Source organism: Pseudonaja textilis, chromosome 13, assembly GCF_049901715.1.
Source record: "Pseudonaja textilis isolate UNSWEBS1 chromosome 13, rPseTex1.2, whole genome shotgun sequence".
Taxonomy (NCBI): domain Eukaryota; kingdom Metazoa; phylum Chordata; class Lepidosauria; order Squamata; family Elapidae; genus Pseudonaja; species Pseudonaja textilis.
In genome coordinates, this window is record NC_142002.1 from 18,548,389 (window position 1) to 18,563,564 (window position 15,176).

General features: G+C 46.4%; 1 protein-coding gene across 2 annotated transcripts in view; it reads right to left on the reverse strand.

The window, feature by feature from the left end:
- The window catches only part of SCAPER (S-phase cyclin A associated protein in the ER), a 98,296-nt gene that overhangs the window by 69,529 nt on the left and 13,591 nt on the right, over positions 1-15,176 (reverse strand). For both annotated transcript variants that reach the window (XM_087941617.1, XM_087941616.1), the window contains exons 5-15: positions 14,097-14,291; positions 8,071-8,171; positions 6,952-7,068; positions 6,093-6,257; positions 5,204-5,456; positions 3,475-3,687; positions 2,573-2,743; positions 1,543-1,618; positions 1,251-1,368; positions 706-817; positions 380-520 (exon numbers count right to left, since the gene is read on the reverse strand). In XM_087941617.1, the coding sequence (XP_087797743.1) occupies positions 380-520; positions 706-817; positions 1,251-1,368; positions 1,543-1,618; positions 2,573-2,743; positions 3,475-3,687; positions 5,204-5,456; positions 6,093-6,257; positions 6,952-7,068; positions 8,071-8,171; positions 14,097-14,291 (1,662 nt within the window). The remainder of the gene's footprint in view (positions 1-379; positions 521-705; positions 818-1,250; positions 1,369-1,542; positions 1,619-2,572; positions 2,744-3,474; positions 3,688-5,203; positions 5,457-6,092; positions 6,258-6,951; positions 7,069-8,070; positions 8,172-14,096; positions 14,292-15,176) is intronic.

Below are 15,176 nucleotides of genomic sequence, written 5' to 3' on the forward strand. Positions count from 1 at the left end.
GACAACAGTTCACCGGTGGGAAGTCAAGCATCAACATTCAGATGCTGAGAACCACACTTGGCCTTCAGAGTCTTCTTCAAAGCTTCAGAAGAAAGATCTTGCTGTTTCTATCTCACGGTTTTGAGATAACATTGAAGACAAATAACTTCAAAAAGAGAAGCCTTCAGGCCGAGGACCGCTGCTATTGCAGTTCAGAAATAGAAAATGTGCCCAAGAGACTGGCCTGAAAGGAAGACGCCTAATGCAATTTTAGTAGATCAGGGGTACACAAATTATGGACCAAAGATATATTATGATTTCTATTGTTGGGCTCTGGACTAACCTGTAATTAGGACCATGTCCATTAAATGCAGTAAGATTCTGATCTGAGAGATCTTACCTTAGCTTCTTCCTCTTGGGCTTTTTTGACAATTGCTTGCAACTGTACTTCACGTTTAAACTCTGCGTGGAGCAATTTTTCCTCCATCATCCTTCGCCGCTGGTCCAACAATTCTTCTTTCCATTTTTTTACATCTTTTTCCTGCAGAGGAGAATGAAGAGTCAAAGAAATCCCCAACTACTATGACATCTTTCATTGTGCAAACTTGCCATTAATATTGATGGTGGTTGTATCGATCGTATTACAACACGGTTGTGGGGGGGGGGGGGGGACACAACTTTTGGTTCCCAATTTCAGGATTTAAAAGAGCCATTGGAAATTTTTACCCTTTCCATTAATTTCTGAAGCTTTAGCGTTTTCTCTTCCCGGAGCTTCTCTCTCAGCTGCTGAGCCTTCATCTGTTTCTCTTCATGCTTCTTCTTCGATTCTGCAATTGTCCTTGGGAAAGAATACATGGAAAATTGAGCACCCCAAAAAAGAATGCGGAAGCCGCGGAAACCTACGGTACACTGCACAAGCAGCACAGGTGGTTTAAAAATAGAGTTACGAAACCCTCGGAGGGTTTCACCAATGATGCAAAAACATCGACGTCTCGTTTAGAAGATTCCCAGTTCAGACTTCATTTACAGGGCACGATATAGTGCATGTACCTCTAGAGTTGTGATTGTGATAATAATAGTTAAGTCGCTGCTAAGACTGTTCAGGCAGAGGCCGTGGAAAATGTTGTGTTACTCAAGCAGACCAGAGTTCCCTCCAGACATTTTGGCGCAAAGTTTCCCCGCCTTTGAATTATCAGGATTACGACTCACAGAGATTCTGATTCACATTTTTCCCCGAATAATGGAATCAAAACGTTTAAAAAAGGGAAGACCTCTTGCGAGACGGAGACGAGAGCTTTTCGTGCATGTGGATTCCATGGCCTGGCGGGCGAGCTGGCTCTTCTTCCACGATGTCTCCCCAGGAATTATTTTGGCGCCACGATTCACGAGCTGCAAAAAAAAAACCCGTAGAATCGGTTTTTCGAAGCCGAAGCTGATCCAGTTATCCAGGATAACGGCCCACAATTGCATGAGGGTGGTGATGAGAACAAGGCTCTCAAATTAACTGCAAATGTTGGCTCTTTTAAATAGAACATGGTTTGAGGGGGGGGGGGGAAAGGGTACCTTCATAATCTGCCAGGACATCATTCCAGTCCATGGAAATGCCGCAGAAGGATATGCTGCCGTTACCCAGGCTGGCCTGAAAAATCCAGAATGCAGAAGAAAATTTCAGATGCTTTCTAACAATATAGAAGGAATTCCCTTTCGCCTTGTTCCTTTCTGCTTTCTGCAAATCAGAACAACGGCTGTGACGGAGAATCCCCAGCTTATGACCACAACTGAGCCTGGGATTTTTGCCCTAAATTTTTGAGGGTCGTAAGTTAATTCAGACTCATTTTTATGACGATTAAGCTAATCGCTTTGGTGCTAAGCAAATGACACAGTTATTAAGGGAATCTAGTTTCCTGAAGAGGTGGGTGGGTGGGGGGTTTTTTTGGCAGGAAATTGGCAAAAAAAGGTAGCAAATTGGGATCACGTGACTGCAGGATGAAGCAACCGGTCGTGAATGAAAGCTAGTTGCCAGATGCCTGAATTGTAGTCGCAGGCATGGTGGGATGGTTTTAAGTTGAATACGTAAGTCGTAAGTAACTTTTCCTGAAGCTACGGTAACTTCAAACTGAGTTACAAGTTGAGGACTACCCGCTACCAAGGATCTTAACCTATGTTCTGGCTTGTTTTAACTAATCACAGTTAAGCCCTATTTTTGAAATGGTAGTGAATGAGGCAAGAGGGAATTTTTCTCCGAGAACCATCAGGGTTAGTCCCCAATCAACCCCCAGTTTCCGATGGGCCTTATTCTTCTCCCAAAAGTTCCTGAAAATCCCAGAACACACGAATTCTCTAACCGGGAAACAAGCAGTTAATTTCTACACGGTTGCAAAAAAAGGAAACCTCACGAGTCAGAATACTTTTGTATATTTTTCCTGGCTCGCCTATTATAGAGTGAGGAGGGCCCGGCTATTCTTCAATGTCAAATAGTATATAAAAGGCCAGCGTTATATTTTTGAGGCCGACGGGGGCTCTGGAAAAAGAGCCATTCCATCAATGTCAGTCAGTTTACACACACACGCACGCGCGCGCGCTGCAAACTCACAGAGAAGTCGCTGTCATTGTCCGTTTCCAGGTTGATATCGGTGTTCTCCTCAGCTTCGATCTCTCGCGTCAGCTGCTCCTCTTCGGCGATGGCGCTCGCAATGGCCTCCTCGTTGGCTTTTTCCAGGCGGTCTGCTAACTCTTCTTTTTTAGCGAGCACCTCGGCCATGGACTGCAAAAAAGAAACGGAGGTGAGGAAAAGCAGACGGGGAAATCAGAACGATCCTTCCCAGGTGAGGATCACGGTTGATCTCCTACATGTTACGGGTTGGTGGGCTCAGTAAGCAGGTAGATGTAAATAGGAGCTCATCATAATTTAATCCGACCTGGTCAGGGTCCTTGACTTGGATGGGCAGCCATAGAAATATGGAATGAATGAATGAATGGATTGAGTGAATTTACCGCAAGCAGCTTTGGTACTCTCATATTTAGGACCTCTTGGTATAGATCAGGAATCCCCAAACTTGGCAACCTTAAGAGTTGTGGGAGTTGAAGTCCACAAGTCTTAAAGTTGCCAAGTTTGGAGACCTCTGGTATAGATGATGTCAACTGAAAAAATACTTCTTTGGTCTTTTTAGTTGCCAGCAGAAAGAGGCGGGAGAAAGTCGTGCATTCCTTAAATGCTTCAGATAATTGCTAGGCAGCCAAAGCTGTTGGCAAGCAAGATTATTACTGGGGAGCCATGGATGTCTCCCATTGGAGAATATACATCCAGCGGGTGGAGGGAAGACCAGGGTCAAAGGAGAAATGAATGGTGTCTTAGAGTCGGCTGCATCCAGGTAACACCAACATGGTCGCTCCTAATAATTTTTTTTTTTTTTTTTTACTCTGAGCGATGTGGCTAGAGACTCACGATTCGAATCGGGGTGGTTTGTCAGAGCCCCGGCAGACGAAGGTGCTTACGTTTGAAATGTCTGCAGGATCCATTTCGCTTTCGCTCCTGACATTTTCTGCGTCATCACTTGTGGGAGCCACGGAGGTGACGTGGGCGTCCACCTGTGGACTCTCGGAGTGGCCTTCGACGTCTACGAGAACAAGCGGCACTTCGGAAACGGGTTGCAAAGGTCCAGTGATCTTCTCGGAGACCTTGAGCTCTTCAAACACCCGGCCTGTGAACTAAATGTGGGATAGGTGGACAGATGAGCCACCGAGATACTCTGAGGAGTGTTTTGTCAAGCCTGAAGCTGACCAGAGTGCAGCCATCTTGGAGCTTCAGTGTTGCCACACTGGAGCTGAGGGAGAGGGAGGTGGAGTTAGAGATAGCTGGGGTTGTGTAGCCAAAATAAAATACTTTCTCTTGCGAACTGAGGACGTTCTCACACCTAGACAGAGGAAGGAGGAGTCATGTTATCAAGCAACCAGACAGCGCCTTGATTGGGCCATGAGACTGTTTGGGGTTTGAGAGAAAACTTTTACTTTTAATTGGGTGAAAACTGCAGGAACTTTTAGAGTCAGTTTTCACCAGATCTGTGCCAAGATGATATATCCAATAAAGCTATTATTTGCCTCGTAGGTTTGTTTGCTATGGGTCTATTACTTGGAACCCTGACAGTATTGTTTAAATTGCTCAAGGCAATTTAATGCTTTTATTTTATTTTTCTCTCCCTCCAAATCTCACTTTCCTTCCTTCCTTTATTCTCATAGCCCTTCTTACAGCCAATCAGGCGTTGTAAAAAAAAAAACCTGCAGATTTTAAACAGGTAGATTTTAAACCTGAACTGTTTTTATTAGGTACTAGCTCGATACCTGTGCTTTGCTATGAAACTATGTCGTTGGGTTTAGCTTTGGGGGAGGAAAATAAGGGGGAAAAAAATCTGCCTAACAGCATCCATCGGTATTCATCTGGCTAGCGTCCTGTCAGTGTGTGAGAGAGTTGAGGACTGTTTGGAAACTGAAACAGTATTTGCTGCGTGAGCAAAGAGACAGCAAGGAGCCTGGGTGTGGCTTAGCTCAACTGTTCTGTACTAAAGCTGCTTGGTGCTCTGAAGCTGAAATTTCTCACCTCTACTTGTGTTTTGCATTTGGACGAGATTTCTTTTCAGGTGGGGAGGGGGAGTAGAACTCCTTAGCATCAGAGCATGTTAATAATAATAATATACAAAATACTCGAAATGCTCTGATGGTCATTTCAAAAAACCCTTTCTTAGTGAGCATCTAGAAGCCGAAAGAAACATATTGTCAAATTTTAAGTCTGTAGGCTTTACGGCTCTGGAGATTTTGTGATGATGCGTGAGTGGTACTTAGCTTTTATATAGAGAGATAATATCAGAAAAAAAAATGGATAAGAAAAGTTATGTATTTACTATTTCGTGTCTTTCACAGCAGCGAGCATTATATTCGCGCAATACTGGAAAAATGAAGATATACCTCGAGATGAAGAAACGCATTGTGCAGAAAGGGATAGATTGACATTGAAAATTAAACAGAAAGAAGATGCAGAAAATTATCGAACGTGGAATTTATTTTACCAATGGTTGGAAAAAAAAAAGGGGGGTGGAGATTTTAAAATGTAAATTTGTATGGCTAAGCAAATGAAATACTCAGACAACACGATGTTTATTAAGCGCTAAGAAATGTATTTAATAAAAAATCAATAATTTTTTTTTAAAAAAACCCCTGCAGATATGCTCACCTGAGTCCTCTCAGCGAGCGGATGTTCACACTGATGGTCCTTCAGGATTAGATCTAAATTTTTGGACACGGCATCCTTGGCCAACGAGCCCTTCTGTTTGTAGTCTGGCGGTGGAAGAATGACGTTTTCTTTGTCGCTGTCATCCTTAAATTGCGATAATTCCACAGACGAAGCGGCTTTGGGGACCAAGGCAGAAGATTTGGATCGAACGGGCCTTCCTCGCTGGACCGTTTCCCAGCCTTCGGAATCCTTCCTCTCTACACGGAAAAGCCAACCAAGAAATCAGGAGGAAAACTTAGCGGCGGAAACAGCGTTGGGTGAAGAAAAGAGCCAGTTAATATTTTGCCTCCGCTGTTTGTTAGACGAAGGGGGTAAAAATGAAATTATACGGCCAGCAGGCCCTAAAGGGATACAATCGAGATCGAAGGAGGTACTAATACCCCTCTATAAAGCCTGAGTAAGACCACGCCCAGAGTCCTGCGTCCGGTTTTGCTCACCACACTATTAAAAAAAGATGTTGAGACTCTAGAAAAAGTACAAAAGGACCACAACGAACGGTCACTAAATGAGCTGTTGTAAGTCGAGGACTACCTGTATCGGGCAAAGGTCATTTTGTTTTAACCCCGTGTATTTTGCATGCTTTTTAGGCCAGCGATATTTGTATGACTGTAAGGTTATCTTTTGAGGCATGATGTCTGAAAGACAGCCCCTGCCAAAGACGACGTTGATCAAGCATGAAGAAATGTAATTAATAGAAAATGAATACAATTTATTAAAAAAATAATAAAAGGCAGCCTCTTACTGAATGGCGCCTTGCATGGAGAGGACTGGGGTACCGAAATGATGGTGACCGAATTGGAAACGGGTGGGTGGGAGAAAAAAAAAATACTTGCCCATTCTGCGGGAGGGCTTCTGCGCTGCCGGGGGCGCCTGGCCCTGGGCTGCCACTTCCTCCAAGCGGGGGGCTGTTCCTGGGTGGCTGGCCTTGACTTTGTCTGCCCAGCTGACCCCAGAAGGAGCCAGGCGGTTCGAGGTAACGGTCGCAGGAGGTCCTCTGAAGAGAAGAACAACCAGCCATTAAGACCATCTGCCACCTTCTCCCCTGCTCCGCGTGTTACAACCTCCGGTGCCTAGCAGTGTCCACCCCCATTCAAATCTTAAGTCTCTAGCCACATCTCCGAGAAAAGAAAATGGATTTATTCGAAGCGGACATGTTGGCGTTAGCTGGATGCAGCCAATACTAAAATACATCATTCATTTCCCCCTTGACCCTGGTCTTCCCTCCACCCCCTGGATGTATATTCTCCAATGGGACACATCCATAGCCAAGAGTCACCGATCAGGCTCTCCAGTAATAATCTTGCGCTCTGACAACTTTGGGCTGCCAGGGTGATTATCTAGGCACTTAAGGAATGCACTGTTCCCCCTCAACTCCCTTTTTCTAACAGCTAAAACGACCAAAGGAGTATCTTTTTAGTTGGCACCTGGGCGTTGAAGTCTTAAAGGGTCTTAAAGTTGCCAAGGTTGGGCACCCCATGGAGGTGCCCATGGGACCTCAGTGGGTCACTCTTTGGCTGCGAAAGCTCGCCAGGTTTTCCCCGCCCAACCAGGTGATGACGCAGCAGCTGGGAAGCGGGAGACCAAATGGCTGTTTCCTCACTTGCTGAGCCACCCGTTGCTTCCCTTGGGCCGGTTGTAGCCCACCCGTTTCGCCCCTGAAATAGTAAAAGCCGTTTAATTTTGCATACCCAAAGTTGAGGCTTCTCCGGGCGTTGGAGGTCACGCTGATTCGGTCGGTCGATGGGCTGGGAATAACATGGCGCCCTGGGGACATCTTCTTGACTTCCCACGCAAGCGAGGTTGGCCTGAAAATTATACCGAAAGGAGACGCTTTTCTTTCCCCTGCCATTAATAGCACATCGCTCCCGGATGTGGCAATGCCCAGGGAAGCCCTGAAGGACCCACGATTAGTACAATGCTGTCTTGTCCTTTGGAAGGAAGGGAGGGAGGGAGGGAGGGATGGAAGGAGGGAGGAAGGAAGAAGGGGAAGGAAAGGGAGATGAAAAAGGGAGGGAGGGAGAGAAAGGCTGGGAGAGGAAGGAAGGAAGGAAGGGAAGGAAGGAAGGAAGGAAGGAAGGAAGGAAGGAAGGAAGGAAGGAAGGAAGGAAGGAGAAGGGAGATGAAAACCAGGGAGGGATGGAGGGAGGGAGGGATGGAGAGAGAAAGGAGGCTGGGAGAGGGAGGGAGGGAGGAAGAAGGGGGAAGGAAAGGGAGATGAAAAAGGGAGGGAGGGAGAGAAAGGCTGGGAGAGGAAGGAAGGAAGGAAGGAAGGAAGGAAGGAAGGAAGGAAGGAAGGAAGGAAGGAAGGAAGGAAGGAAGGAAGGAGAAGGGAGATGAAAAACAGGGAGGGATGGAGGGAGGGAGGGACGGAGAGAGAAAGGAGGCTGGGAGAGGGAGGGAGGGAGGAAGAAGGGGAAGGAAAGGGAGATGAAAAAGGGAGGGAGGGAGAGAAAGGCTGGGAGAGGAAGGAAGGAAGGAAAAAGAAGGAAGGAAGGAAGGAAGGAAGGAAGGAAGGAAGGAAGGAAGGAAGGAAGGAGGAAGGGAGATGAAAAACAGGGAGGGATGGAGGGAGGGAGGGACGGAGAGAGAAAGGAGGCTGGGAGAGGGAGGGAGGGAGGAAGAAGGGGAAGGAAAGGGAGATGAAAAAGGGAGGGAGGGAGAGAAAGGCTGGGAGAGGAAGGAAGGAAGGAAGGAAGGAAGGAAGGAAGGAAGGAAGGAGAAGGGAGATGAAAAACAGGGATGGAGGGAGGGAGAGAAAGGAGGCTGGGAGAGGGAGGGAGGGAGGGAGGAAGATCTTCCCCAATTACCTGCTTTGAGCATCAGCCTTCTCCAGCTTCTCCTGCAACTGAATCCAGTCTATCAAGGCCTTGAAATCCCGCACGTAATTGTCTAGCATCATCAGCACCTCCTAGAAAGAGGAAGAAACCTTATCAAAAGGGGACCTTTTTTTTTTTTTTTTTAAAAAAAGAGGAGTTCGGATTTTATTTTAACCAGCAGCAAAACGAAACAACCAAGGAATAACGAACGATAAAAAGCAAAGAATCCCCTAAGAGGCGATGGGGCTGCAGCATCGGGAGAAGTCCCTCTTTGCAACCTGGCGCAAAGCTCCTCCGGTTCCCGGGTGCACCGACTGTGCACGTCGAGCCAGGGAAACGAGAAGCGCGAGTCTTGAGAAGGACGGAGCCCTGACGATCTCAAAGATCCAGGCTGTCCCACCGCTCTGCGGCTGCCTCGGTCAGAAAGCTCCCTTATGTCGGGGAGATCTTTCTCTCCGCGCAAGTTTCCATCCGTGGTTATTGTTCTGCACTCAAGGGTTACGGAGGATCCACCTGCACCTCCTTCCCTGCTCCCTTCAAGGGTAGAAGAAAACCTCGGTTGGGCCTCCTCCTCCTCATCTCTGGGCTAGTAGTATTTGCTCGGCTGTGTGCAGGACGTGCTCTGTAGGTGCGGTCCTTGGAAGCTACGCTCAGCCATCAAAGCGGGTGTGTATGTGTTTGTGCGTGTGTGTGTCCGTCCTAAAGGAGGTGGCCTCAGAAGAAGACCAGGGCTCTTGCGGGGCAGATTTTAACATGGAATGCAAGCGAAACAAAACGAGCACCATTTATTTGGACCAAACGAAGGAGCTGATTAATGAAGAAGCAACTCTTTCTCTCTCTCTCTCTTTTCTCTTTCTCTCTCCTTCTTTTCTTCCTTCCCATAACAATGTTCTTTTTCTCACCTTTCAGAATCAGACCAAAGCAAAACAGTCCAGAGACTCTGCCAATGAAGCAGGCAACCTACCTATCTTCCTTTCTCACACCTCCTTCCCTCCTTCTTTCCTTCCTCACCCTTCCTTTCTCACCCTTCCTCTCTTTCTTCCTTCTTCTCTGTCTTCCTTTCTCACCCTTCCTTCCTTCTTATCTTCCATTCTCACCCTTCCTTCCTTCCTTCTTCTTCCTTCCTTTCTCACCCTTCCTCTCTTCCTTTCTCACCCTTCCTTCTCACCCTTCCTTCCTTCCTTCCTTCCTCACCCTTCCTCTCTTTCTTCCTTCTTCTCTGTCTTCCTTTCTCACCCTTCCTTCCTTCCTTCTTCTTCCTTCCTTTCTCACCCTTCCTTCCTTTCTCACTCTTCCTCTCTTCTTTCCTTCCTCTCTTCCTTCCTTTCTCACCCTTCCTTCCTCTTCCTTCCTTCCTCTTCCTTCCTTTCTCACCCTTCCTTCCTTCCTTCCTTCCTTCCTTCCTCTTTCTATCAACCACCTATCCCCCTCAAAGAGGGGTTCTGAGTTGGTCTCTCCTCTTTTAAGGCAAGGCACCCCAAAAGACACGGCTCGTAGCCCCAAGTGTGTAAGTAAGAAATGCAACTGAGCCAGGAACTGTAAAAAAAAAAAAAAAAGCAAGTTTATTTTTAAAGTCCCAGCCTAACAATGTGCCGCTTCCTAGCGCTAAGCTCATCCAAACAAGACCGCAATTATCTTACCAGGACTGACAGGGCACCCAAATTACACTTAATGGCCGAAAGGAACTTTTTTCAGAAAAAAAAGGGCTTATCCCGAGGCATCAGCGCAAAAGAAGCAAGCAGCCGTAACTCGAGTCCGACATGAGAAAACTCGAAGACGAGGGGCTGGAGTTGCTCTCCCCCATCCCGCCTTCCTCCCCGAAGCGGCGAAGGCCATTTTGTGGAAACAAAAGTGCCTCTGAAACACCCTCGTGGCCAGCATCCCGATAACGGCGTATGGATGTCCAGCTAAAATTACCAATTACTTGGCCAATCGGCTGCGACGGATTCGATTGGTTTGTAATTCAAGGCTCGTGGCCGGCGCACCCCGCCGGAGGGTTGGCGCCATCCCTTGTGTGGGGACGACATACAATCCCCGCGCAGTGGGGCTCTTGCGCCCTGAACCGTCGATCCGGGCCTCCTTTTCATCCACAGACGTGGCAGGGATCACCTGGGATGCTAAGTAGTAGAAACGCTGGACCACTTGAGAAGGGCTGCTCTCTCACATCCACCCCTCTCTCTCTCCCTCTCTCTCGTTTTCTCTCTCCTTTTCTTTCTCTCTCTCTTATATCCATCCATCTGTCTGTCTCTGTCTCCTTTTCTCTCTCCTTTTCTCTTTCCCTCTCATATCCATCCATCTGTCTGTCTCTGTCTCCTTTTCTCTCTCCTTTTCTCTTTCCCTCTCATATCCATTCATCTGTCTGTCTGTCTGTCTCTCTCTCTCATATCCATCCATCCATGTCTCTTTCTCTGTCTCCTTTTCTCTCTCCTTCTCTCTTTTTTTCTCTCCCTCTCATATCCATTCATCTGTCTGTCTCTGTCTCTCTCTCATATCCATCCATCCATGTCTCTTTCTCTCTTTCCTTTTCTCTCTCTTTTTCTCTCTCTCTCTCTCATATCCATCCATCCATCCGTCTCTCTGTCTCTGATATCCATCCATCCATCCATCCATCCATCCATCCATCTCTCTCTTTCTTTCTCTCTCTCTCTCACACACACACAAAACCTTCAGGGGGAAACATGCTTTGGTATTACAGGTAGTCCTCAACTTACAACAGTTCATTTAGTGACCGAACTTACAACAGCACTAAAAAAAGTGACTGAAAAATGACCATTTTTCACACTTATGACCATTGTGGCATCCCCAGGGTCATGTGGGATTTATACTAGAATGCTTGACAACTGGTTCACATTTATGACGGTTGCAAATGTCCCAGGGTCATATGATCCCCTTTTGAGACCTTCGGACAAGCAAAGTCAATGGGGAAGCCAGATTCACTTAACAAACACATTACTAACTTAACAAGTACAGGCCACAGGAAGGAAGGAAGGAAGGAAGGAAGGAAGGAGAAAGGAAGAAGGAAGGAGAAGGAAGGAAGGAGAAGGAAGGAAGGAGGAAGGAGAAGGAAAGAAGGAGGAGGAAGGAAGGAAGGAAGGAAGGAAGGGAGGAAGAAAAGGAAGGAAGAAAGAAGAAAGAAAGAAGGAAGGAGAAGGAAGGAAGGAGAAGGAAGGAAAGGAAGAAGGAAGGAAGGAAGGAAGGAGGAAGGAAGGAAGGAAGGAGAGAGTAAGCGTGAAAAATGGTCATAAGTTTATTCTTGTTTGTTTGTTTTTTCCTTTAGCTTAACTCTAAGAAGAAGTCAACATTTAACTCTGGAAAACAGGCCGGTCTGCAGGTACAGAAAATGCTTTAAAACCCACACAATAGTTGTAAAGATTGGCAGATACATCTAATTGTCCCGCCAGACACGCCTTGAATAACTGACTGCTTTTAAAAGCTGCAGAGTATTTTTTTTTATTAGAAAAAAAGTTTAAAAATAAAATCGGTCGGATTGCACCGTGGGTTCAGGGGAGCGAAGATGTTCTGGATTCTCACCAAACCAGGCATCCCGGTAACACTTTAACATTTCCAAAATGCATCTTTGTGCTGTAGGAAAATACCACACGTTTTTTTCCCCAAAAACCCCCACAAACCTTAAATTTTGTAAACAAAGCAACGGTCGGGTAATCCTACTGCTGTCCCTGGCCAACTCTTTTCAGAAAGAAGGGTTGGTTTTCATGCTTGTGTTTTTAAAGAAGTAATTATTTCCTTCCCAGCATCACAGGAATGAAAATCACTGGAGTGATTGGATGGGGCCTTGGATCTGCAAAGATGGTCGTGCAAATAACATGCTAATTCTTTCAGCCCTAAATATGTGGAAAATCATAATCCAATTACCCAGCCAGGCAATCAGTCCCGGACTTTTTTGGTGGTGAGATGGGGTGTTTATAAAAAACAATCATTGGGGGAAATTTCTTGAGTGAGAAAACCGTGGTTGGAGTTTCTTTTTTCTTTTTAATGTGACTTAAATTCTATTAAACCGACAGCCGGCTTGGAAGCCACAAGGTGCTGTTTGTTTTCCAAATTCACTTAGGATTTTGACTTGGACATCTTGGTGCCGAATTGGCAGCCTTTGGTGGCAGGAGAAAAACTGCATATTCATGAGCTACCAAAAATCCTGTTTTGTGCACAGAAGTTTGAGCTAACGGCTTCCAGAACTGGGAGGAAAAGAAAAAAAACTCAGTTAAAAGAAGGGAACTACCATCACTTTCTACATTTTGGTAGTCTTCAACTTACAACAGTTCATTTAGATTTAGTGATTATTTGAAGTTTACAAGGGCATTGGAAAAAAGTAACTTGTGACTGTTTTTCACATTTATGACCGTTGTCATATCCTCAGGGCTGCGTGATTTACATTTGGATGCTTGCAGTGATTCACTCAACAAACTTGTTCTTCACTTAACAACTGCAGTGATTCACTTGACAAACTTGTTCTTCACTTAAGAACGGCAGTGATTCACTCAACAAACTTGTTCTTCACTTAACAACGGCAGTGATTCACTCAACAAACTTGTTCTTCACTTAACAACGGCATTGATTCACTCAACAAACTTGTTCTTCACTTACGAACGGCAGTGATTCACTCAACAAACTTGTTCTTCGCTTAACAACGGCAGTGATTCACTCAACAAACTTTTTCTTCACTTAACAACGACAGTGATTCACTCAACAAACTTGTTCTTCACTTAACAACTGCAGTGATTCACTTAACAAACTTGTTCTTCACTTAAGAACAGCAGTGATTCACTCAACAAACTTGTTCTTCACTTAACAACTGCAGTGATTCACTCAACAAACTTGTTCTTCACTTACAAACGGCAGTGATTCACTCAACAAACTTGTTCTTCACTTAACAATGGCAGTGATTCACTCAACAAACTTGTTCTTCACTTAACAATGGCAGTGATCCACTCAACAAACTTGTTCTTCACTTAACAACAGCAGTGATTCACTCAACAAACTTGTTCTTCACTTAACAATTGCAGTGATTCACTTAACAAACTTGTTCTTCGCTTAACAACTGCAGTGATTCACTCAGCAAACTTGTTCTTCACTTAAGAACGGCAGTGATTCACTCAACAAACGTGCCAAGAAAGTTTGTAAAAGTGGGGGGGAAAACTCACTTAACAAGTTTCCCACTTAGCAACAGAAACACTGGGCTCCAATCTGGCCGTAAGTCAAGGACCACCTGCCCTCCCGACGTTCCCCAGCCTTCTTTAATGGATCGGCAGTGTTTCCCTTCCTCTTCGCGCCACCTGAAAGAATCAATCTCTTGTTACCCAGAAGCCAGAACAGCTTCCAGTTGAGCTGGGAGGCGGCAGGGCTACCGGGGGGAGCGATGTCTGTTTCCCATCAGAAGTCAGATGAAGAGAACGAACTTACGCCGAGACCCACCCAGACGTTGTTTATACCAGGCCATCAATCAAACTCCCTCGCTCACCACCGGGAAGACCGATAACTATCTCTTGCAGACAAGGAACAATGCGGCCGGGGGGCGGGCGGGGGGGTGGGATTAAAGAGAGTGAGCAGGAAGCCCCGAGAGGATGGGGGGGGGGTCCCCAGCAGAATCTCAACAGTGCCCCCTACAGGAAAAAATGGGATATTGGAGGGGGAAAGCCGTGGGCTGGTAAACCCAGGGGACCCACGTTTCCATCTCCCAAAGGCACAGAAAAACCAGGCGTGCATATTTTAGAACGAAGAGGAGATTTGTAGCTAAACAAGGACCGTTATCAATCTGTTTGATGAAGTACAAAGCAGCTAAATTACCAATTTTTTTTTAACTTTAAGTGTCTTACTTTGAACCCAATTCCAGCCTCAGAAGGAAGGCGGGGGAGGAAGTGACGCCCTCATTGCATCAGGGTAAAAAAACCTCGAAAAGCTTTCAACAGACATTTTTTGAAAGCCAAACGCGTCCTTAAGGACACCCCAAAGGGTCAAAATCCACCCCCCTCCCACACGTGGCCCAGTCAGGAGAGCCTTACTTTACATTCCACCACACTCTGGTCCGATTCACAAGTGACGTAGATTTCATCCACCGCCCGCCTGAGGTTGTCGAAAAGGAACGCCCAGTATCGCGCCCGGAGGTCCACTTTCCGTGGCTGCCTGGTTTTGGTGGGGCTTTTATAGTAGGTCTTCTCCCCCGTGGCTGGTGTGATTTTGCAATCGGACGCCGTGCTCTGCAAAGGAGATTTGAAAAGTATTTCAGTGGTGGGATTCCCATTTTTTTTACTACCAGTTCTGCGGCCATGGCTTGGTGGACGTGGCAGGGAAAGGATATTGTAAAATCTTCCATTTCCTCCCCAATTCTGGGGGAAAGATAACTGCAAAATCCCCATCCCCTCCCCGCCCCACCAACCTGCTTTCCAGCTCCGTTCTCCTGGGCAGGGCAACCAAAGGAGACCCAGCCAATCAGCTGGGACTCGATGGGAGGCGGAGAAGAGATGGGGGCGGGGCCAATCAGAGGTGGTATTGGCAGGTTCTCCAAACTACTCAAAATTTCTGCTACCGGTTCTCCAGAACTGGTCAGAACCTGCTGAATGCCACCGCAGTGCAGGTAAGGGGGCGGCAGCAGGGAGGGATTGCGCTTGCATGCGCAGGGGGCACGGGGAGGCGCATGCATTGCCTTCTGGGTGCTGGCATGCGAGCACATGCACAGAAGCGCATGCACAATTTTTGGCACAGGAGCCCAAAACTGTTAGCCACTACTGGTCTAATTGGTAAAACCCAAAATCAACGTTTCATTCTTCTCCTCTTCAAGCACAAAGTGCAGGTCTCCATGCGGAAACAAAAGCACTTCTATTCTTTTCATTAATCAAAATTAGTCGATTTTGCCATTTCAGCCAACTCCATTGCCTTCTGCAACCATCAACTCTCTCTCTTTTTTTTAAAGTAAATCTCAGTTGTTCAGATTTGCCCATGAGATCAAGCTATGAAATCATGATTTGAGAAGGATCATGGATCACCTTTTTGGGGGGGCGTTTCTCAAATGTGGCAACTTTTAAAGACTTGTGGATTTCACTTCCCCGGGCTTGGAATAGATTGGGATTTTTCAAAGCTGGCCA